Source organism: Pristis pectinata, chromosome 12 (genome assembly GCF_009764475.1).
Source record: "Pristis pectinata isolate sPriPec2 chromosome 12, sPriPec2.1.pri, whole genome shotgun sequence".
NCBI classification, from domain to species: Eukaryota; Metazoa; Chordata; class Chondrichthyes; order Rhinopristiformes; family Pristidae; genus Pristis; species Pristis pectinata.
Genome location: NC_067416.1, coordinates 7,446,389 through 7,471,938, shown reverse-complemented (window position 1 = coordinate 7,471,938; position 25,550 = coordinate 7,446,389). Strand labels below are relative to the sequence as shown.

Below are 25,550 nucleotides of genomic sequence, written 5' to 3'. Positions count from 1 at the left end.
TTCTGTTTCCAAAGGCTCAGAATTAAAATCCACATTTGGGGTCCCTCAGGTCAAAGCTTGTGAGAATGAAGGGTCAAGGCCAAGAATGAAGGTAAAGTAGGTATCTTCTTCCCAGTTTGTAGCTGACCCAGGGGAGAATAAACTCGAAAGAGACAGTTTCATCCGCAGGATATTCCTCTATTGGGATCTGCTGTGACACAAGTCTAGAACTGTGTGTGTTTTGCAAACCAAGTCAAGTTTCTAGATGGACCTAAGCTGAGTATTCATTAGTACTGTCTATTGTAAATTTTAAGGAGCACACCTAGAATTTTGTGACCTCCAATCTACATGACACAAGGAATGGATTTTTATGACCATTGTATCAGTAGATGTTAGACAGTGCAGGGTAGGTGTGATTGTGAGAATATTGACAATAGGCCTGAAATCTGCAATAGCCACAGATACACAATTCTTAAATGGCCAGTTTTCACTGTACAAATAAAAGCAGAAATGCTGGAAGAACTCAGCCAGTCGAGCAACATCTGTGGAAAGAGAAACCAGTTAACATTTCAGGTCGAAGACAGTCTTCAACCTGAAATGTTAACTGGCTTCTCTTTCTGCAGATACTGCTCGACTGGGTGAGTTCTTCCAGCATTTCTGCTCTTACTTCAGATTCCAGCATCTGCAGTTTTATTTGTTTTCCTTCACTGCACAGATAATGGTATAAGTAGTGCCATGTGCAGTATTGAGTCAGAGATTCACTAATTCAGTTGAAGCTGTTTTAAGTAGCTGGTCTTGGTTGGATGGCAGTAATCACTCGGTTGGGGTGGGAAAGGATTTCTGGTTTCTGAATACTTGTTAATGATCCCTGTTGGAAAATGCATGGATACGTTAAAGCACGATGTTTAATACAAGTGGCATTCTACTTCAATCCCAATCTCGGTGAGCATTAATGCAATAAAGAAGGAATAAAATTTATTTTTAAAATGCAAATAATTTTGAAATGTTGTCACGGTTGTGTTGGAAGAAGTGCAGTGACCAATGTCTTCAGAGCAAACTCCTACAAGAGCAATACAATGTGACCAGATCATCTGTCCATATATGGGTTGAGGGATAAATATTGGCCAAGGCACCAGGGAGAACTCATTGCCTTCCTTCAAAAGATGTGGAATATTTTGCATCCACATAAAAGAGCGGATGTGGCCTCAGTCTAACATTTCAACCAAATGACTGCATCTCCCTCAGTTCTCCACCAGGGTCCTGATCCAGATCTTACATGCAAATCTCTGGACTTGTGGGTTTTGAATCCACAACCTTCTGTCTCAGAGGTCAGAGTACCACTAACAAAGAGGAGGCAGATACATATCAGGGAATTGAGGGCTATGGGGAACTGGAACAATAGGGATCAGCCATGATTATATTGCATGGCAGGGCAGGCTTGAGGGGCCAAGTGGCCTCCTCATGCTTCTATTTTCTTCTGTTCCAATACTGGGTGAACAGAAATCTCTTCTAACCAAATTGGGCTGGTTTGCTCTGAATGGAGCCCATGCCCCCAGTCAACCTCGGTGCTGGCTCTGCAGCCACACTAATCTCTTGCTGCCATGTACTTCCCACCGACGGAGGCCTCACTGCCGCTGCCATTCCCTGAAGTGAGAATTAGGGAAGTGGGCTGTGGGTGATGACTACAGCTCAGGCAGTGCAAGCTAAGGCCATACCCATAGACCACCCAATGGTCTTCTGATGGCTTCTGAATAATAAAATTATAAAAACACAATGAGATGAAGGAAATTAGAAACATTGACATTAGTAAAAAACAAACCACTTAACCTCTGTTATTTTTTAATTAAAGTTGGTGACATCATTCAGTTATTGCTGGCACAGAGCTATGGGGCCAGAGGTGAATGTCCCTGCATTCAGTGAAGGTCAGGCACACAACAGGAGGGCAGAGGTACCTGCAAAAGTTTGACATGTGCTGAGGCTGCACTGTGACCAGTTGGTGGATTCTCTATGAAGACACAAGAGACTGCAGATGGTGGAATCTGGAGCAATAACCATCTGCTGGAGGAACTCATTTGTTCGAGAAGCATCTGTTGGAGGAAAGGAATTGTTGACGTTTCAGGCCAAAATCCTGCATCAGGACTGGTGGATTCTCCATCGCAGTTAGCCGATAGTATGACCCAGCTCACTGTCTTCAGTACTAATCCCCTACTCCCCACAATCTCTGCTCCCCTGGGTCTGTAAACTCTGAGGTGTCCTTTCAAGTACATAGAGTCATAGAGTTATACAGCATGGAAACAGGCCCTTTGGCCCAATTGGTCCGTGTCAACCAAGGTGCCCCATCCAAGCTAGTCCCATTTGCCAGAGTTTGGCCCATAACCTTCTAAACCTTTCCAACCCGCGTACTTGTCCGAGTGCCTTTTTAAAGTTGTTATTATACCTGCCTCAACCACTTCCTCTGGCAGCTCATTCTACATAGATCCCAACCTTTGTGTAAAAAAGTTGTCCATAAAATTCCTAATAAGTCTTTCCTCTCTCACTTTAAACCTATGCCCTCTAGTTCTTGATTTCCCAATCCTGGGAAAAGGACTTCAGTGCATTCACCCTATCCATGCTGCTCATGATTTTATACACCTCTATAAGATCATCTATCAGCCTCCTACGCTTTAAGGAATAAAGTCCTGGCCTGTCCAACCTCTCCATATAATTCAGCCTCTCAAGTCCTGGCAACATCCTTGTAAATCTTTTCTCATCCTGGCAATATCTTTGTAAACTCTTTCCAGTTTAATAACAACTTTCCTATAGCAGGATGACCAAAACTGAACACAATACTCCAAGTGCGGCCTCACTAGTGTCCTGTACAGCTGTACCAATGACTCCCAACTTCTATATTCAATGCCCTGACTTACAGCAGCCAGCGTGCCAAAAGCCTTCTTCACCACCCTGTCTACCTGTGACTCCACTTTTAGTGAACCATCTACTTGTACTCCAAGGTCCCACTGTTCTGCAACACTCCCCAGGGCTCTGCCATTCACTGTGAAAGTCCTACCTGGATTTGACTTTCCAAAATGCAGCACCTTGCACTTATCTGAATTAAACTCCATTTGCCATTCTTTGGCCCACTTACTGAACTGACCAAGATCCCCCTGTAATTTTTGATAACCTTCTTCATTGTCCACTATACTACCTACTTTAGTGTCATCTGCAAACTTAGTAACCATGCCCTGTACATTTTTATCCAAATCGATGATATAGATAACAAACAACAATGTTCACACCATGTTTGTGCCACCACAAAGTATGCCTGATTCCATCTGGGTAACATTGCCTCTCTCTGCCCCAGGTCAGCTCATCTGCCCTTTCTTACCCTTTACTTAACTATTCCAATGAGTTGCAGGTTAGCGTTCCATTTTCCAACCCTGGCAAACTTGCGGTTGACCAAAGTTCTGCTGACAATCCTAGCTTGCATTGTCCCATTCACCCATTGCCCCTTTGATCAATGACCCACCCAGTTATGCAACAATTCAGTTTTAGTCTTTATTTTAAATACCTCTATGACTATATTATTCTCTACCTCTCTATCTCTCAACCATTCAAGCTAGCTGCAATCTAACTGGAATTTGTGCATACCTAAATTTACTGGTTGCCATGCCTTCAGCCACTGATGCACTAATCTCTGTAACTCTCTCCCTTAGCCACCCACCCTCACTTTCAGAAGCTCCAAAACAAAAGCACCTCTTTAAACAAGCTGCTGGTCATCTAACTTTTCTGGCTTAATGTCAGATTTTGTTTGTTGGCATTCCTGTGAACTGCCTTGGTATGTTGTTCCATGTTAATAATGCTATATAGTTGTCTTAGACTGTTAACATCAACAAATTGGCTGCTTACAAAGGTTGGCAGTATCAGTTATAACTGCTTGGACCTATGCTGCACTTTAACATGGTAAAATAACACAATGGATTTCACAGGGGTGCACTCACATAAATTTGTCAATGTGGTATTATGACGGGTGACTAAAAGCCTGTTCAAAGAGTTAATTTTCAAGAAATGTCTTGAAAGAGGAGATACATAGAAATTGCAGGGTTTAAGGAGGGAATTGATAAATTGGTTTATTATTGTCACATATACCGAAGTACAGTGAAAAACTTGTCTTGCAGATCATTCATACAGATCAATTCATTGCAATAGTATATTAAGGTAGTACGAAGTAAAACAATAATAGAATGCAGAATGAAGTGTTACAGTTACAGAGAAAGTGCAGTGCAGGCAGACAATAATGTTCAAAAGCCATGACGAGGTAGATTGTGAGGTCAAGAGTCCATCATTGTACTAGGGGACTGTTCAATAGTCTTATAAGAGCGGGATAGACGCTGTCCTTGATCCTGGTGGTATGTGCTTTTAGGCTTTTGTATCTTCTGCCCAATGGGAGGGGGAAGAGAGAATGTCCAGGGGTGAGGTCTTTGATTATGTTGGCTGCTTTACCGAGGCAACAATAAGTATAGACAGAGTCCATGGAGGGGAGGCTGGTGTCTGTAATGTGCTGGGCTGTGTCCACAACTCTCTGCAGTTTCTTGCGTCTTGGGCAGAGCAGTTGCCGTACCAAGTCACGATGCATCAGGATAGGATGTCTTCTATGGTGCATCAATAGAAATTGGTGAGTGTCAAAGGGGACATGCAAATTTCTTTAGCTCCTGAGGAAGTAGAGGCGCTGGTGAGCTTTCTTGACTGTGGCATCTACGTGGTTGGACCAGGACAGGCTATTGGTGATGTTTACTAAGGAACTTGAAGCTCTCAACCCTCTCAACCTCAGCACAGTTCATGTATGCAGGAGCATGTGCACCACCCCCTTTCCTGAAGTCAATGACCAGCTCTTTTGTTTTGCTGACATTGAGGGAAAGGTTGTTGTCATGACACCATGTCACTAGGCTCTCTCTCTCTTTCCTGTACTCTTTCCTCATTATTTGAGATACAGCCTACTAGGCGGTATCATCTGCAAACTCATAGGTGGAGTTAGAGCAGAATCTGGCTATGCAGTCGTGAGTGTACAGGGCTATGCAGTCGTGAGTGTACAGGGAATAGAGTAGGGGGTTGAGGACACAGCCTTGTGGGGCACCAGTGTTGAGAATAATCATGGCAGAGGTGTTGCTGCCTATCCTCACTGATTGCGGTCTGTTGGTCAGGAAGTCAAGGATCCAGTTGCAAAAGAAGGTGTTGAGTCCCAGGTCTCATCAAAAAATGAATTTGCTTGGAGTTATAGTATTAAAGGCAAAGCTGTAGGCAAAACAATAGTCTAACGTAGGTGTCTTTACCAGAGATGAGTGTAGGGCCGGGGAGATGGCTTCTACCATAGACCTGTTTTGGCAGTAGGCAAATTGCAGTGAGTCGAGGTTGTCTGGGAGGCTGGAGTTAATGTGTGCCATGACAAGCCTCTCACTTGCAGAAGAATTGCAGAAGAAAACCAAAAAAGTTCAGATGCTTGGGAATCTGAAATAAAAAACTAGAAATGCTAGAAACACTCAGTGGGTCAAGCAGCATCTGTGGAAAGAAAATCAGTTATCATTTCAGGTCCTTTGTTAGAATTGAGAAAGAGAGAAAAAGAAAAATTGTACAACTTGTGGCATTGGCAAGGGAAGTATAACCACCAGTTGGCGGGGCAATTAAAGTTATGATTAACATTCCAGAATTCATGCAGTGGAAATATTCTGGAAGGATGTAGGTCTGAAATGGGTTGCAGCAAAGGGCAAGCATTTTAAAATCTAGCTATTGTTGGGACTGGAGCCAGCATAGGTCAGCAAACACAGAGGATGATGCATGAATGAGACTTTGTGCAAGTCAGGATCTGGGCTGTATAGTTTTGGATGTGTGATCAATAAACCGCAATCAGTGAGGATAGGCAGCAACACCCCCACCACGATTATCCTCAACACTGGTGCCCCACAAGGCTGTGTCCTCAGCCCACTACTCTACTTCCTATACACTCACAGCTGCGTGGCCAGATTCTGCTCTAAATCCATCCACAAGTTTGCAGATTACATCACTGTAGTGGGTCGAATCTCAAATAATGACGAGTTGGAGTACAGGAAGGAGATAAAGAGCATAGTGACATGGTGTCATGACAACAACCTTTCCCTCAATGTCAGCAAAACAAAAGAGCTGGTCATTGACTTCAGGAAGAGGGGTGGTGCACATGTTCCTGTTTACATCAATGGTGCCGAGGTCGAGAGGGTTGAGAGCTTAAAGCTCCTAGGAGTGAACATCGCCAACATCTTTACGCCTTTAATTCCTCAAGAGGCTAAAGAAATTCAGCATGTCCCTGTTCACCTTCACCAACTTTTATAGATGCACCATAGAAAGCATCCAATCCGGATGCATCACGGCTTGGTATGGCAACTGGTCTGCCTGAGATTGGAAGAAACTGCAGAGAGTTGTGGACACAGCCCAGCGTATCATAAAAACCAGCCTCCCCTCCATGGACTGTCTACACTTCTTGCTGCCTTGGTAAAGCAGCCAACATAATCAAAGATCCCACCCACCCAACATTCTCTCTTCTCCCCCCCTCCCATCGGGCAGAAGATACAAATGCCCGAAAGCACGTACCACCAGGTTTAAGGACAGCTTCTATCCCGCTGCTATAAGACTATTGAATGGTCTCCTTATATGATAAGATATACTCTTGACCTCACACTCTACCTCGTCATGGCCCTTGTACCTTATTGTCTACCTGCATTGCACTTTCTCTGTTACTGTAACACCTTATTCTGCATTCTGTTATTGCTTTTCCCTTGTACTACCTCAATGTACTGATGTGATGAAATGATCTGTATGGATGGCATGCAAAACAGTTTTTCACTGTACCTCAGTGTGACAATAATAAACCAATTTACCAAATTTATGGAGCTGAAAGATGCAGGCTGACCAAGAGAGTCCTGGAATGGTCAATAAGAAATAATGCAGGTATGGCTGAGGATTTCTACAGCAGGTGATCTGACACAACTTGTGTTCTGAGTACGGACAAGGCCCAAAGAACTTTTAGAGAAGTAAAGTTTTTGAGAGATTCTTTGGAGGAGCACCTGTCAAGAATAGCACAGCTATTTCCAGCAGGTGATCTACATCTTGTTTAGTTTGGCTTTTGGGTAGACGGTGGGGTATACCAAACTAAACTCTGCCAGTTGGTCAAGGTTGGAAGTCAGCTGATTTTTCTGCCACCCACTGCCAGGTTACAATAGAACTGACTATAACAATAATGAGTACTAAGAACACCTTTAATGTCCCATTGTGTTTAACAAGGGTGATAACAAAAATATTTTTGATACTAAGCTACACAAGGAGATATTAAGACTATGGGTCAAAGAGATAGGTTTCAAGGTGGTCATCAACAGATAAGAGAATTGCGGACAAAATTCCAGAGTTTAAGATTTAGAGCTTTTGCAGCTGGAAGTGTAAATGCCAGTAGATGCCCTGAAGAAAATCAGGGATGATTGAGACTTCAGAATTAGAGGAGTGCAGAGATTTAAGAAATGGAAGCCCTGGGGGAAATTGCAAGGAAGGTTTAAAATTTTCAGGGTTAAAACAGTATTATTGTAATTCTCATAAATCACCAGAGACCCCATTTCAAATCTAGATTGTTTTCAGGTTTTGTGACTGTCTCTTTATGGGAAAGGTGAAAGAGCTGCCATGTAGATTTCTGACCAATTTTTATAATTAAATCTCTGTTCAGCTGATTTCCCTAAGCCCACATTCACATTCCATATATAATTATCAGGCTTGCTGGAGTTTCTTGATAGCTGTTTATTTTTAAACAAAAATAGTAACTTGGAAGATTTTCTAATAATACTTTGATTTATTCCTGGTGCTGTATAGATACAGCTCATAACTAATGCAGTTTTCATTTTTTTAAGTATACATAGACTAATCCTTTATCAGCTAAATGGAAAAAAAAGTTAGATTTCTGCTGGCAAGCAGGTCATGGTAAACCATCCAACTTACAGTAGCAGGAAGTTTATATCATGCAAATATGAACTGTGCCCATTTAAGATTTCCTGCCCGTAGACACTAGTTTCATTTCCTCTTTACTATTGACTTTTAGAAGTCTTCAATTACCGAGGAGTTGATTGCACCCCCATGCAATATCCAAAAAACAGGTCTAATCAAGTTAAGCCTACCCTGTTGACCTGAATTATAATATAAGGGTGACAAGTTATGATACGCCCTAACATGATAGGCAGTATATATGAACTTAAAAATGTTTCAGCTCTAACGTAATTCTCTCCTGAAAGTGCTGACAGACACGAGGATGCACTTCAAACATATGTGATGTAGTACCACACCCAAGAGACCATTATTAATGCATAAGCCTAAGCAATGAGTGCTGGTACACTATTTTGCAGATGGGATCATAGGCACACCCATATTCCCACAGGGCTCTAGCAAGAGATATAGGGCAGCACTAAACAGTGGGAACTCTGACAGAATTTCTTCACTTTTCTTCAGTGTGTGCAAGTCAGTTGGAGAACTTTTTTGCTTATCCAAGCCATGACTTGCTGGCTCAGGGCCTGCCAAGAAGTTTAAAAACCTGGGTCTTTGGCATCCAATCACAGGTCTTCCCTTTTGCTCTTCCCTCCTTTTTCACTCAGTCTGCGTTTTAAAACCTGTTTATCTCTAAACTTTCTCAGTTCTGGTGAAAGGCCATTAACTTGAAATGCTAGCTGTTTTTTCTCTCCACAGATGAGATCCTGACTGATGGAGATTTGTTTTCCAGCATTCTCTGTTTGTATTTCAGATTTTGAAAGAACGCAGGACTTTGCATTTAAAGATTTGTGTCTCAAGAATAAGCAAGTGTTTTGAACACACTCCTCCACTTGCCTCAGATCATCTTAAGTGTTTTTCCACTATGCCATTCATACCTCTGAACTTGATCATTCCAAATACCCCTGGCTGGCCTCCCTCCTTCTACTCTCTGTGAACCTGAACTCATCCAAGATGCTGCTACCCATGTCTTAACTCATACTAAGCCCTGTTGACCCACATTGGCTCCAGGTAAAGCAATGCCATGCTTTTAGCGTTCTCAATCTTGTTTTCAAATTCCTTCATTGTTTTGCCCCTCCTTACCTCTAATCTTGTTCAGCTCCAACACAACCAAGAAAATACCTCAGCGAATAGAACTGACGCAGGCAAGATGGATTGAATGGTTATTTTCTGTGCTGAATGCTTCTAGAATTTTGTTATTCCAGTAACGGTTATTTATTATATTTATTTGACCTACTTTCTCTCCCACTTCTTCCAATGCTTAAGCAGCTCATGTGGCACATAACAAAAATTGTCTTACATTAGTAGGGTATCTTATGCTTCATAGCAACATTCATAATCACTGAGTCATAGTCATACAACACAGAAACAGGTCCCTCGGCCCAACTGTCTACATCGACAAAGATGTCCCATCCAAGCTCGTCTCATTTGCCAGCATTTGGCCCATAACCTTCTAAACCTTTCCAATCCAGGTACCTGTCCAACTGTCTTTTAAATGTTGTTATTGTACCTGTCTCAACCACTTGCTCTGGCAGCTCATTCCACATAGATACCACCCTTTGTGTAAAGAAGTTGCCCCTCATGTTCCTTTTAAATCTTTCCCCTCTCACCTTAAACCTATGCCCTCTAGTTCTTAATTCCCCAACCCTGGGAAAAAGACTGAGTGCATTCACCCTATATATGCCCTCATGATTTTATACACCTCTATAAGATCATATCTTTCCTATAGCAGGACGACTAAGTGTGGTCTCACCAGCATACCATACAATCACACCATGACCTCCTGACTTTTATACTTGATGCCCTAACTTTTGAAGGTCAGTGTGCCAAAAGCCTTCTTCATCACTCTGTCTACCTGTGACTTCACTTCCAGTGAACCATCTACTTGTACTCCAAGGTCCCTCTTTTCTACAACACTCCCCAGGGCTCTGCTGTTCACTGTGAAAGTCCTATCTAGATTTGACTTCCCAAAATGTAACACCTTGCACTTATCCGAATTAAACTCCATTTGCCATTCCTCGGCCCATTTGCCATTCCTCAGCTCATTTACTCAACTGATCAAGATCCCCCTGTAGTTTTTGATAATCTTCTTCATTGTCGACTATACCACTTATTTTAGTGTCATCTGCAAACTTACTAACCATGCTTTGTAGATTCCTATCCAAATTGTTGATACAGATGACAAACAACAATGGACGATGGCACACCACTAGTCACAGGCCTCCAGTCCGAGAAACAATCTTCCATCATCACCCTCTGCTTTCTACCATCAACTCAATTGTGTATCCAATTAGCCAGCTCTGCCTAGATTCCATGCGATGTAACCTTCCAGAGCAGCTTACCATGTGGAACCTTATCAAAGGCCTTACTGAAATCCATATAAACCATATCTACCACCTTGCCCTTATCAGCTTTCTTGATCACATCTCAAAAAACTCAGTCAATTCCTAGAATGATACTTCTTTTACAGTAACTTACAGTGCTGGTACCTTTGTTGAGCCCACTAATATTAGTCATACCTTCATTTGAACCTTGAAAGTTTTAATTGGCCTCATCTGCTTCCCATCCATTTTGAAAAGTTCCAGCTATGTTTTCAACTTCCCTCTTTCCTCCAAATTGGCTGTGGGTTCAAGCCTCGTGGTTGAAGTTTGAGCACACATTTCTGGTCAGGGATGTCAAACAATTTACATGATGGGTCTGCTCCAACATCTTGGCACTTGACCTAGGTGGATTGGTCAAAAGGTATTTCGAGGCACTGGGGTTTGCAAATCATCTACTTATTGGGTGTAAAAAACAAGGCTAATCTGTACCAACTTCAAAATACACCTAATCTGTAGTGGTGGATGGCTCCTGTCACGTTGGCCTTCTCTTGTTTGAGGCATCACTTGCATTATCCAAAAGCAGTGTTGTTTCAATCTAAATATATAAGAAGGGTCCTGTGCTTATTTCGTAACCCTCTGCATGCTGCATGCGATACTGAAGTGGAGCATGCTACTTGCATGCCCCAACTGGTTATTCTTGTTCTGCAGTTGGAGACTGTAGAAGAAATGGTACGGCATGTTTTTTTAACTATTCCCTCCTGGCTTAACAAACCACAACTCAGCTATATTTTTTGCCTGCTGCAACTCCCTTGTGATAATGTCCCAGAAACAGGGAAGTATTTAGTCAAGGTTTTCATTCGCTTCAAGGCATCATCCTTGACTGACTCATGAAAAAGCAAGCTACATATAACCAGTGGAAGGCCAGGTACTGGTGGGGGAGTGAGGGGGGGGGGGGTGGGAAACGAGAAAATAAATCACTTAGTCTTCCCTGAGAAACAGCATCTCAATTCAGGAATCGACAAGCACCAGTTCTGGTGTTTGCATTATCTTCCCAGGACTATTTTCTACACCTGTTCACCTGTACTTCAGATTACATTTAAGGTGCATGTATGATGTATATTGTGAAACTTTCATCTTTGAATGTTATGACATCTTCATCTTTCTCTCTCCTTGAAAAAACTATCTTTTTTGCCAAATTTTTGGTGAGACATGCCCTCTTCTCAATACTACCATCAGGGCGGAGGTACAGCATCCTGAAGACTCACACTCAACGATTCAGAAACAGCTTCTTCCCCTCCACCATCAGATTTCTGAACGGTCCATGAACCCAAGAACACTGCCTCGTTTTTCCTTTTTTTGCACTATTATAGTAATTTTATGTCTTTGCACTGTACTGCTGCCACAAAACAACACATTTCACGTCACCCAAGTCAGTGACAATAAACCTGATTCTGAGTTGGTTCTCTATCTCTTAACATGGCTGTACATCAAATTCTATTGGATGATGTTCTTGTGAAGTGCCCTGAGATGTTTTACTACATTAAAGTGCTGTCTAAATGCAAGCTGTTGTTGTGATTACAAATTCCCTATAAAACAACTAAACAAATACTGCAAAGCATTTAAATAAAGTATATTGGTTTTGGAGCTATTATTATGAAATAAATGGTCTATTTTACAACTCCCCTAATTTTATTTCCATGGACTTCAAAAAAGCAAAAACAAGGAGACTTGTGGAATAAACCTGGGTGATCTGCATGGACATGGTGGGCTCAAAGGCCTATTTCTGTGCTGTAAGACTCTAACCCGTTACCACCTATATAGGCTATCATACAATACCAAAACCTAGTCTAATGGCTTTAATCTGAATTGGTATTGGTTTATTATTGTCACTTGTTCTGAAGTACAGTGAAAAACTTGTCTTGCATACCGATTGTACAGATCAATTAATTACACAGTGTATTGAGGTAGTACAGGGTAAAAATAATAACAGAATACAGAGTAAAGTATCACGGCTACAGGAAAGTGCATTGCAGGTAGACAATAAGGTACAAGGTCAAACAAGGTGGATGTGAGGTCAAGAGTCCATCTCATCGTATAAGGAAACCGTTCAACAGTCTTATCACCATGGGATAGAAGCTGTCCTTGAGCCTGGTGGTATGTGCCCTCAGACTCCTGTATATTCTGCCTGATGGGAGAGGAGAGAAGAGAGAATGACACAGGTGGGTTAAGTCTTTGATTATGCTGGCTGCTTCACCAAGGCAGCGAGAGGTATAGACAGAGTCCACGGAGGGGAAGCTGGTGTCCGTGATACGCTGGGCTGTGTCCACAACTCTCTGCAGTTTCTTGCGGTCCTGGGCAGAGCAGTTGCCAAGCTGTGATGCATCCAGATAGGATGCCTTCTATGGTGTATCGACAGAAGTTGGTGAGTGTCAAAGGGGACATGCCAAATTTCTTTAGCCTCCTGAGGAAGTAGAGGCACTGGTGAGCTTCCTTGGCCGTGGTGTCTATGTGGTTGGACCAGGACATGCTACTGAAGATATTCATTCCCAGGAACTTGAAGCCCTCAACTCTCTCGGCCTCAGCACCGTTGATGTAGACAGGTGCTTGTACTCCGCCCCCTTTCCTGAAGTCAATGACCAGGTCTTTTGTTTTGCTGACATTGAGGGAAAGGTTGTTGTCATGACACCATGTCACTAAGTTCTCTATCTCTTTTCTGAACCCTGACTCATCATTATTTGAGATACGGCCTACTATGGTGGCATCATCTGCAAACTTGTAGATGGAGTTAGAGCAGAATCTGACTGTAGTCATGAGTCTATAGGGAGTAGAGTAGAGGGCTGAGGACACAGCATTGTGGGGCACCAGTGTTGAGAATAATCATGCTGGAGGTAATGCTGTCAATCCTCACTGATTGCAGTCTGTTGGTCAGAAAGTCAAGGATCCAGTTGCAGAGGGAGGTGTTGAGTCCCAGGTCTCAGAATTTGGTGAAGAGTTTGCTTGGAATTATGGTATTGAAGGTGGAGCTGTAGTCCATAAACAATAGGTGCCTTTACTGTCCAGATGTTCCAGACATGAGTGTAGGGCCAGGGAGATGGCGTCCACTGTAGACCTGTTTCGGTGGTAGGCGAATTGCAGTGGGTCCAGGTTGTCTGGGATGCTGGAGCTAATGCATGCCACGACCAGCCTCTTGAAACACTTCATGATGGTGGATGTCAGAGCCACTGGTCAGTAGTCATTAAGGCAAGTTACTTTGTTTTTCTTAGGTACCGGGATGATAGTGGTCTTCTTAAAACAGGTGGGAACTTCAGACTGAAGCAGGGAGAGGTTAAATCTGTCTGCAAATACTCCCACCAGCTGATCAGTGCAAGATCTGAGCACATGGCCAGGGACACCATCCGGGCCAGATGCTTTCTTCTGGTTCACTCTCTGGAATATGGATTGTACATCCTCGACGGTGACCACGGGTTCAGTTGCATTGGAGACTGTCAAGGTGGGTGGTGAAAATCCACTCCCCTTCTGTTCAAAATGCGCATAGAATGTGTTAAGCTCATCAGGAAGGGATGCACTGTTGGTAACTATGCTGACTGACTTTGTTTTGTAGCCCGTTATAGCATGTAAGCCCTGGCACAACTGACGGCTGGTCTTGAACCGGTATTGTCTCTTGGCATTCCTGATAGCTTTCCGGAGGCTGCATCACGATTTCTTGTAAAGTTCAGGGTCACCAGATTTGAATGCAGCAGTCCTTGACTGCTGCATTAAAGTTCTCTTTTCATCTACTCTATGGTCTGCAGTTTCCATTGACTAATGGCAACAGACTTGAGACCCTTTGTGGACCAGTCTATGTCATAAAAATCACAAGATAATTATGAATGAGGGAGGATATTCAATCGATCTTATTTTATCTATCTGAGGAGATTCTGAAGTTCAATTATTTCTCAAATGCGCAGGATTTTTGACTATCTGTAGATCCATTTTACGTTATAAAATATATTCTCACTGGATCACTTCTGTTCCAAACAACTATTCTCAAGAAGTTCTCCAGCCAGCCCTTCTTCTTTTTATCTATTAATTAGGCACCCAAAAACTCTGTGTCATCTGGACAAACTTTGTCTCACTCCATCACTGACATTACCTTTGTCCTCTCCACTGCTCCTCTTTGCAGCTTAAAACATTTTGCATTTTCACTTCTCTGGTTTTCCTGTAGACTCATTGACCTAAATCAATAATTCTGCTTCTCTCAGTATGACCTATGACCTCATGACCTCACGATCTGCCTTGTTGTGACCTTGCACCTTATTGCACTGCACTTTCTCTGTAGCTGTGACACTTTACTCTGTACTGTTATTGTTTTTACCTGTACTACATCAATGCACTCTGTACTAACCCAATGTAACTGCACTGTGTAATGAATTGACCTGTAAGATCCGTTTGTAAGACGAGTTTTTCACTGTACCTCGGTACAAGTGACAATAATAAACCAATACCAATGCCAATACCTGTTGTGTACTTCAAGCATTTTATATTTGTATTTCTTATTTTTTGTAGTCAAGTGTACAACACCATAACTTCCATAACTGAGGAAATAAATTAGTTTTCTAAGGAAAATCACCTATATTTACATCACCTCTCCAAACTATTTGTGCCGGTTTATTAAAATAATGAATTTGACTGCAGAGTAATGCTGTTCCCATTAGTCTTTGATCTTCCCTGCCTTAAAGTATTAGGTGGAGAATTGTGACGCAGCAAGTGAAAAAGCATATGGTCTACCTTGTGTATTGTTCCACCTTGTCCTTACTTATACAGACAATTAACAGTGATTCACTGAAAGTCACAGTATAAAGCCTGTGTGGCCAGATTCTGCTCTAACTCCATCTACAAGTTTGCAGATGATAGCACCGTTGTAGGCCGTATCTCAAATCACGATGAGTCGGAGTACAAGAAGGAGATAGAGCTTAGTGGCATGGTGTCATGACAACAACCTTTCCGTCAATGTCAACAAAGCAAAAGAGCTGGTCATTGACTTCAGGAAAGGGGGCAGTGTACATGCACTTGTCTACGTCAATGGTGCTGAGGTCAAGAGGGTTGAGAGCTTCAAGTTCCTGAGAGTGAACATCACTAACAGCCTGTCCTGGTCAAATCACGTAGATGCCACGGCCAAGAAAGCTCACTAGCGCCTCTACCTCCTCAGAAGGCTAAAGAAATTTGGTTTGTCCCCTTTGACACTCACCACCTTTTATCGATGCACCACAGAAAGCATCCTATCTGGATGCATCACGGCTTGGTATGGCAACTGCTCTGCCCAGGACCACAAGAAACTGCAGAGAGTTGTGAACACAGCCCAGTGCATCACGGACACCAGCCTCACCTCTTTGGACTCTGTCTTTCCCTGTCGCTGTCTTGGCGAAGCAGCCAGCATCATCAAAGACCCAACCTACCCGGGTCATTCTCTCTTCTCTCCTCTTCCATCAGGTAGAAGATACAGGACCCTGAGAGCACGTACCACCAGACTTAAGAACAGCCTCTGCCCCACTGTGATAAGACTATTGAATGGTTCCCTTAAACGATGAGATGGACTATGACCTCACGATCTACCTTGTTGTGACCTTGCATCTTATTGCACTGCACTTTCTCTGTAGCTGTGACACTTTACTCTGTACTGTTATTGTTTTTACCTGTACTACATCAATGCACTCTGTACTAACCCAACGTAACTGCACTGTGTAATGAATTGACCTGTACGATCGGTATGCAAGACAAGTTTTTCACTGTACCTCGGTACGTGACAATAATAAACCAACACCAATACCAAATTCGCCCTCTCATTCCCATTTGTGGATGTGAATTCATAACGCAACACTGTTCTCCAATACCCATCCAAACAACTGCTAAATGATCTGCATCACAATCCACCAACTCTCTTCCCTCCCAAGGTGTCAAAGTCAAAGTCAAAGTCGAGTATATTGCCATATGCACAAGTACATGTGTGCACAGGTGCAATGTAAAACTTAAACATAAATTATACAGTTTTTACAAGAAAAAACACACAATTAGAACAAAAAAACAAAGTCCATTTTAGTGCAAAGTGATCAAAGTGGTCACACTGTTGCTAAACTGTAGTGATTAGGGTTGTGCCGGTTGGTTCAAGAACTGAATGGTTGAAGGGAAGCAGCTGTTCTTGAATAGCTTGTGACTCCATATAATAAACCCATTGTTTCCTACTGAAGTTTCTTTCTCTCCACTCTCTTCAAATCAGTCCCCCTCCCTCTCCCCAATTTATTACTCTCCTCCTAAAAACCAAGCAGGCATGGCCCTCAGCTAAATGGTAATGCATTACTGAGTGAAGATGAGTCAATTTGGTACCTGATCATATCTGGCACATCTTTCATCTTGTACAACTTCAGCCATGGGGTCTAAAATCCAATTTTCATCACTGTTTTTACTGGGGTCTACTGACAGTTATGGTTGATGCACTTTATGTTTAAATAGCTCATGACTCCTGGAGCTTCTCTGAATGCTGAAATTATTGGAGGTCCATTTATGTACTTTTTTGAAAAGTACATAAATTTAAGCCATTTAATGAATTCAACTCCGTTAACCTTTCCCCATAGCCCTGTAAATGTTTCACTTTTCAAGTATTTATCCAATTCTTTTTTAAAAATTACTATTAAATATGCTGCAACTGCCCATTCAATTAGTTCATCCCGATTTATGTCAAATTTTTTGCATAAGAATTTTTTTCTCATTTGCTCTTTTTTTGTTACTTCCTTTAATCTCTGTACTCTGGTTACCAGCTGTTCTGCCAGTGGAAACAGATTCCCTGTTTACTCTGTCAAAATCTGTCAAAGGGTTTTGAACTGCTAAATCCTCATTGCTCTGCTTGAAGAACAACCCTGCATCCCTAGTCTCCCCATGTAACAGAAGTCTCTCTGGTATCAAACTGGTGCATAAACAGAAAATGCTGGAAATACTCAGCAGATCAGGCAGCATTTGTGGAGAGAGAAATAGGTGCAGAGATAATAAAGAGGTGAGAACAGAAGGGAATGTCTGTGAAAGGCGGGAATGGAGTCATTCAGCATAAAAAGAGGCTCTTCGGCCCACTATGTCCATGCAGACCATCAAGTACCTATCTATACTAATTTCATTTACCAACACTTGGCCTATGGCCTATAATGTCTTGGCGATTCAGATGCTGCTTAGATGCTGTGGGAGTACCTGCCTTCACCACCTCCTTAGGTAGAGCATTCCAGGTTACAACCACCCTCTGGGTGAAAAGAAACTTCCTTCAGATCTTCACTAATCCTCTTACTCCTCACCTTAAATCTATGCCCTCTGGTTTTAGACATCCTCATCATGGGGAAAGCTTTCTCACTATGTACTCTGTCTGGGCTCCTCAGTATTTTGATTACCTCTATCAGGTTCCCCCCTCAGCCTCCTCCCCTCCAGTCTCTCCACATAACAGAAAAGTTCTAATAACAGGCAACATGCTGGTAAATCTCCTCTATACCCTCTCCAATGCAATCATGCCCTTCCTATAGTGTGGAAACCAAATTTGCACACAATATTCCAGCTGTGGCCGAACCAAGGTTTCATAAAGTTGTACCATGGCCTCCATGCTCTTCCATTCTTTGCCCTGGCTAATAAAGGCCAGCAACCAGTATGCCTTCTTCACTGCCTTATCACCCTGTTCTGCCACCTTTAGGGATCTATGGACTTACACCAAGGTCTCTCTGCTCCTCAATGTTCCCTAGGGCCCTACCATTCATGATGCATGTCCTACCCCTATTAGACCTCCCAAAATGCATCATCTCACACTCATTGGGATTAAATTCAATCTGCCATTACTCCACCCAACTCTCCAGCTGGTCAAGATCCTTCTGTAACTTAAAGACATGGAAACTGGTCAACCTGTCAACCTATCAACAACATCACCAGTTTCCATGTCATCTGCAAACTTATTAATAATTCTGACATTTATATCCAAAAAATTACTGCATATGACAAACCGCAAGGACCTCTCATGATCAAAGCCATGCTGACAATCCCTGATCAACAGACAAAGGCAGCAGGTACATGGGAGGTATTGCATTCAAGGAAGCCTTGGTCACAGAATGTATGTGAGTGGAGTGCAGTGGAAGTTAAAGAGATTAACAAGAAAGTTGACAAGACCAGAGAATTTTACTTACTCAGAACATTTGGCAGGCAGTTTTACTTTAAATCAGGATCAATTAAGGGGTGTAATAACCTTCATTATAAAAATAGAGAGGGTGACTGAGCCACGTGCTATTTACCTGGGTTATTTATCTCCTCCTGACTTCCATGGTGGTAAGCCTGCATTACAGCAAGCTGACGCAGACAAACTGCACAACTCAATATACAGAGGAAGTTCAGATGAGGGGTATAAAATTATGAGCAGGGTGGACAGGTGGAATGAGGAGGACCTAATTCCTTTGGCATTGAGGTTAGATTGAAGGTCATCAGCACAAGTACTAGAAGGGAAATGAGGAAACTGCTCTTCACTCAAAGTCCAGAATCACGGCATGAAAGGATAGAGTAGAGGCAGGAATCCTCAGCATATTTTAAAAAGTACTTTGATGAATGCCAAAAATACTTAGAAGTGCCAAAATCTCCAGAGCCATGGACCAAGTACTAGACGGTAGAGTTAGGGTGAAGCTCTTCCTTGTCTGCCATTGACATAAAGGGATAAATGGTGTCTGTGACATAAATTCGTAATCAGGTGGAAACTTATCTTTGGCTATTTGGGCTAAACGTGTAATTTGGCAGTAGCTTCACACTGTAGTGCTCTTCTGAAAATCTGTTCCATTCATTTCAACAAAACTGAATTTGAAGCAAAAAGCAAACTGCTGTAGGAACTCAGCGGGTCAAACAGCATCTGTGGAGGCAAAGGGATGGAAATTGAATTTGAGTTGGAGTACTATGTTCAGCTTCTGCTATTTTGCTGCTCAGCTCAAGTGACTAAGGATAAAGTTCCAACTTATGATTCAATGAAATGGCCAGCATACAAGAGACTACTTCCCTAACCTGGGCCTTAACATCATTTCTATCGTGTGATACCCAGAAGAATGGTAAATATTCCAAGAGCCCTAACTAATGAGTAATAAAACTGCATTGTAAAAAAAATCTAAGTTCTGAAATGGTTTTAAACAAGCCTTGATAACTTATCCCACTACCTGCAAAGATCTGTGTATTTGAACATCGAGGTCCTTACTTTTCTGGACTCTCTTTTAAATACCAACAAGCCTGTAAAACTGGAAATTAAAAGATTTATGCCCTTTTTGAAGGTCATTTGCATTTTGTGTCCCCAGGCACAACCACAGTTGGACAAAGGCAGACATAAAGAAGTATTATACCCAATTTGCACGTTATATTTAAATTAAGTAGCTATGAAGCACTTCAGGCTGATTAAAATTTGGGAGGACCTGAGTTCTTAGTGAAATAGAATTTTTGCAACTGTGGTGTGCTTCACCCAACCCTTATTCTACTTTGAATCATATTAAGTATGAAAAGAACTGAATGAATACGTCAGATAAAAAGGACCCCTTGACACTCAGAAGCCCTTTCCAGGGGCTCACAGGATCTCAGACCCTCTTTTCCAGTACCTGTGCTCACTTAGAATCCCAACCCCTCCTCACACATCCCACTTCCAAAGCCTATCTCGCCTCCCCCATCACCTGGACTCACCTATCACCTGCCAGCCTGTGCCCCTCCCCCTCCCCCAACCTTCTTATTCTGGCTTCTGCCCTCTTCCTGATGAAGGGTCTCATCAGGAAGAGGGCAGACTGTTTATGTCTTGTCGACTGTTTACTTCCCTCCATTGATGCTGGCTGACCTGCTGAGTTCCGCTAGCATTCTGAGTAAGATGAGCGCCCATGGAATTACAGGAAAGATATTAGAATGCGTAGAGCATTGGCTGATAGGCAGAAAGCAAAGGGTGGGAATAAAGGGATCCTGTTCTGGTTGGCTGCCAGTTACCGGTGGTGTTCCACAGGGGTCGGTGTTGAGGCTACTTCTTTTTACACTGTATATCGGTGATTTAGATTATGGAATAAATGGTTTTGTGGCTAAGTTTGCAGATGACACCAAGATAGGTGGAGGAGCAGGATGTGTTGAAGAAACAAGTTGCAGAGAGACTTGGGCAGTTTAGGAGAATGGACAAAGAAATGGCAGATGAAATACAATGTTGAAAAATGTGCGGTTGTACACTTTGGAAGAAGAAATAAATGGGCAGATTATTATCTAGCTGGGGGGAAAATTCAAAGTTCGGAAATGCAAAGGGACGTGCAGGATGTCCTAAAGGTTAACCTCCAGGTTGGGTTGGCGGTAAAGAAAGCGAATGCTATGTTGACATTCATTTCAAGAGGAATAGCGTATAAAAGTAAGGATGTGTTGATGAGGCTCTATGGGGCATTGGTGAGACCTCATTTGGAATACCGTATGCAGTTTTGGGCCCCTTATCTTAGAAAGGATGTATTGATGTTGGAAAGGGTTCAGAGAAGATTTACGAACATGATTCTAGAAATGAAAGGGCTGACATACGAGGAGCGTTTGTTGGCTCTTGGACTGTATTCATTGGAGTACATAAGAATGAGAGGGGACCTCATAGAAACATTTCGAATGTTGAAAGGACTGGACAGAGTAAATGTGGCTAAGTTGTTTCCCATGGTGGGTGAGTCCAGGACAAGAGGGCACAGTCTTAGAATTAGAGGGTACCCACTTAGAACAGAGATGCGGAGAAATTTCTTTAGCGAGAGGGTCATGGATTTACGGAATTCGTTGCCATGTACAGCTGTGGAGGCCCGATCATTGGGGGTGTTTAAGGAGGAGATTGATAGATTTCTAATTAGTCAAGGTATCAAGGGATATGGGGAAAAGGCTGGGAATTGGGGCTAGATGGGAGAATAGTTTAACTCATGGTGAAGTGACGGAGCAGACTCGATGGGCCGAATGGCCTACTTCTGCTCCTTTGTCTTGTGATTTTGTGTGTTTTGGAGAAACAAGAGATTCTGCAGATGCTGGAATCTGGAGCAATACACACAAGTGCTGGAGGAACTCAGCAGGTCAGGCAGCATCTATGGAGAGAAATAGACAGTCGACGTTTCGGGTCGAGACTGTTGTATGTTGCTCCAGATTCCAGCATCTGCAGAATCTCGTGTCTCTAAAACCTATTCCCCCTTTGAAACTCAGACCCCCCCCCCCCTTCTCTGCCACACTCATTACAAGCACCCATTGAACCTTTAATTTAAAAAACATTGCAACTTGGATGGCTTCTGCTAAAACAACTAACGGGCAATATTCCGGATGCTGTTTTACATTTATCCTTAAACCATAACAGTGGCGATAATAGCAAATTGTGTCTGGAAGATTAACGACAGCGAATGAGGATTAAAGTATACAAAGAAGAGACGGAGATTTTTGGGAAAGAGGGTACACCCGATTCCGATAAGAATTCAAGCTGTGATGTGTTGTTGACTATTTTAACACTAGGCTCCGCCCAGAATTGCACAATAGTTTCGCCGAATCTTGTTACAAGCCCCATTGATCCTATATGTTGGGTGCCTAAGAGAAATAAAACCCTAATTCATTTCCGAAAGACCTTTGAAAAGAATGGTACGAGCGAAAATAAGAGAGAAGTTTTATGAGCCAAGCAATAAAACTTGCCAGGCGAATAGGGGCGTATTTGAGCAGGAAATGACTCACATTCTCTGTTCCCCTGTGTTGTGTATGTGTGTTAATATCCGCCTTGTCATTTTTAGGACTGATTGAAAACAGGCGGTCTCCGCATCCCTAAAATGATCAATTTAGCAAATTGCAAGGAAACAATGTTTCATCGTTGACTAATTGTTCTTTAATTTTATTACTGTGCAATAAGATCACACGATATTTGTATGTTTGGTGGTGGTTGGTGAAATTATGCATCCATTTTAATATTTATTAACGATCTATGTGAATAAATATACAGGCTGTTTAGAGAGGTCATATAGTGGATTACAAAATCCAACAATCACAATCTTTCAAAAAAAATTAATCTGCCTAATGCGTGGACCTTTTTCTTCTTAAGAATTTACTGTCTAGGATAGGGAAAACAATCTTGCGGGCTGTAAAGAAAGTTGTGCGGGGAATCGGGATCTCAGATCACTGAAAGCAAGCACTTTGAAGCTGGGCAAGGGTGGTGATAAGGAATAGCGAGGTATTCTTTCCTACTGACTGTGGTGGGTCCCACAAATACCACCAGCCTTTCGTACACATTTCTGACTTTGGTTACAAGATTAGGATTGTAGTCCTATTTCAAAGTGATTTTTTTTAAAAGGGTGATTCAAATTAGTATTACACATCTTTAGTAATCTAATTTCCGTATAAATCCCCCTTGAGACTTACTGAGTCAAACTTGGTCACGTTTCAGAAGCAAATATGTTTTTAATATATTATAAACGCAAACGTAAAATTCTCCAATTCTACCTTCTCGTGGGGACCACTAAACAGGCACCGGTCTGTGCATGAATAGTTTCATTGTAGACTCCGCGTACAATATAATTACCGAGCAATTTCTAACAGATCTTTTTGAGCGAGGATACAATACAATATTGTAGATTTTCCAATTTATTTAAAAATCTTGATAATGCTTCAGAATGGAATGATATTAGAACTTAAACAAAGGTTTTTAAAAAAATGTTTGGAATAATTTAATATTATTACCAATTTATGTTATTTCGATTATAATACTGGTTAAAAATATAAAGACGCGAATTAACACAAACTTTTAGCAGGCATTTCCTATTTAATTGCATTTCCTACTATATATAAAAAGAATTATCACATGACCACAAAAAAAAAGGGGGAGCTAAACTCAATTCGGGCAGTACGTTGGATTTTTATTTTGGTGATAAGACCAGAGAGGATTTTTTTCCCGTCTTTTAACTCCCCCACCCCTACATCTCCTCCTGCGTATAATTTGAGGAAGCTTATGGTCCCTTACTAGAGGATCAATGCCTTCCGTCTGATTTTGCGTTTGTTTATTTTTAATTTTGCATTTGTATAAGTGCAAAAATAGGAAAGCTGTTAATATACATTCGTGATTACGAAGGAAGGGGGGGGGGGAGCTGAAGCAAGGAGAAGGCAAGATGGCTGCAAACTGATTTGTGTGTGTTAGATTTGGATTTAATGCTGCGAGAGCCAGCAGCAGATTGGATTCTCGTCTCTCCTGAGTGATTATTTTATATATTTGCTTGGATGTATCTGGGACTTGGGGAGGAGAGTCGAATAGTTTGGACTTGACAGAAGAGGGTGGTGTTCGACTGCAGCGGGGAGGGGGGGGGGGGAAGAGGAGGGAAAAAAAACCTAAAGGAAGAAGGGGGTGGCTGACGAGAAGAAGAAAAATGTGCCATAAATATAAATGATTTAAACCCCTCGGAGGAGAAAGAAGTAAAATAAGCACCAACTGAAAGAAAGAGACTTGCTCAAGATGGCTGTAAATGAGTACATGTGTTGGACTTAAAACCAAAAGAAGATTTTTTTTGGGGGGGGGGGGGAATCTTTAAATGGTGCCAACAAGATTGGAATTTCCCTTTTAAATCTCTTTTGGAAAAGAGAGAGAGAGAGGAGAGGCTTTCATGAGCTGGATGGCAGTGAGGAAGTCAGACAGTTGAAGGCTGAGGCTGTGAAGAAGAAAGGGAAGGCAGAATAGGGAGGGCGTGTTGGCGGCTCTGGGGGCTGAAATAAGGTCTATTTGTTGTCGAATTGACCGCTTTTGCTGCATTTTTAAATGAAAATCTCTACCTACCGTTGCTGCTGAGGTGGGACAGTTGGCCGTTGGGGGGGTTTTGGGTTTGAATTTTTTGAAAAAATAACGACTTTTTTCCAAGATGGCTGAAAACTGGAAGAGCTGCTTCGAGGAGGAACTTCTGTGCCCCATCTGCCTGCAGGTCTTCGTGGAGCCGGTGCAGCTGCCGTGCAAGCACAACTTCTGCCGGGCTTGCATCGGCGAGGCCTGGGCCAAGGAGTCGGTGAGCCGCTGCCCCGAGTGCAACAACGTCTACCCGCAGAAGCCGGCCCTGGAGAAGAACCTCAAGCTCAGCAACATCGTGGAGAAGTTCAACTCCTTCACGGCCGACGCCGCCGCCGTGGCGGCCGCCGCCGCTTCCTCCGCCGCCAGCACGGCGGCCGCCGCCGCCAACAACGCCGCCAACAACACGGCCTCGTCGGCCGCCAACTCGGCCTACAGCCCGCTCTGCTGCCGCTACTGCCGGAACTCGCCCGCGCAGAAGGTGTGCCTGCGCTGCGACACCGGCTGCTGCCAGTCGCACGTCGGCGCGCACCTGCAGGCCGCCTCGGTCAGCGGCAGCCACTTGCTAATCGAGGCCGGGGATGCGCGGGCCTGGAGCTGCGCGCAGCACGACGCCTACCGGCTGCTGCACTGCGAGACCGACCAGGTGGCCGTCTGCCGTTACTGTTACTACATGGGCAGCCACCATGGGCACAGCATCTGCGACCTGGAGGTCAGGAGGAACGAGATACGGGTAAGGCAGCTGCACCTGCACTCACCATTGAACACCGGATCAGTGACCTTTGTATTGTGTGTGTGTCCCTGTCCCTGTCTCTCTCTACCCGTGAGTGTGCCTGTCTTTCTGTTTGTTTCTTTCTGTCTCTTTGTCTTTCTTCCTCTTTCTCATTCTTTCTTTATTCCTGTCTTTTTCTATCTCTCCTTACTTTCTTTCTCGTTCTCCCCGTCTTTCTCTCTCACACCTGTCTGTCTCCCTTTTTCTCTCTCACCCACACATGTCTCTTTCTCTCCCCCGTCTCTCTCTCCATCTTTCTCTCCCCCTTTCTCTTTCTGCCTCTCTCCCCACCTGTCTTTCTCTCTCTCCTCTTTCTCTCCCCATTTCTCTCTTGCCTCTCTCTCCCTCTCTTCTCTCCCCGTTTTTCTTTGTCTCTCCCGTCTCTTTCTCTCCACCTTTCTTTCTCTCTTTCTGTCTCCTTCTCTCCCCTTCTTTCGCTATCTCCCCTCGATCTTTCTCTCTCCCCATTTGTCTTTCTGTCCTTCCCCCTCTCTCCCCCACTTGTCTTTCTTTCCCTCTCCCCTACTTGTCTATCTTTCTTTCTCTCCCGTCTCTATCTTTCTTTCTCTCTCTCTATCTCTTACCCCCTTTCCTCCTCTCTCTCTCTCCCTCTCTCTCTCTCTCCCTCTCTCCGTTCTACATTTATAGGTTGTAATTA

The 25,550-nt window shown here is 43.0% G+C and overlaps 1 protein-coding gene and 1 long non-coding RNA gene across 2 annotated transcripts in view; one reads left to right on the top strand and one right to left on the bottom strand.

Annotated features, from left to right (window-relative positions):
• Positions 1 to 1,076: 1,076 nt before the first annotated feature.
• On the bottom strand, positions 1,077 to 24,255 carry LOC127576892 (uncharacterized). The gene is made up of 3 exons (XR_007957294.1): positions 24,118 to 24,255; positions 18,611 to 19,212; positions 1,077 to 2,066 (listed from the first exon to the last, which is right to left on the bottom strand). It is a non-coding gene; the product is annotated as an uncharacterized LOC127576892 (long non-coding RNA).
• trim8b (tripartite motif containing 8b) overlaps positions 23,202 to 25,550 on the top strand; it is a 75,398-nt gene continuing 73,049 nt past the window's right edge. The window contains 1 exon segment of the mRNA XM_052027697.1: positions 23,202 to 24,853. Coding sequence (XP_051883657.1) covers positions 24,200 to 24,853 — 654 coding nt within the window. The 5' untranslated portion in view covers positions 23,202 to 24,199.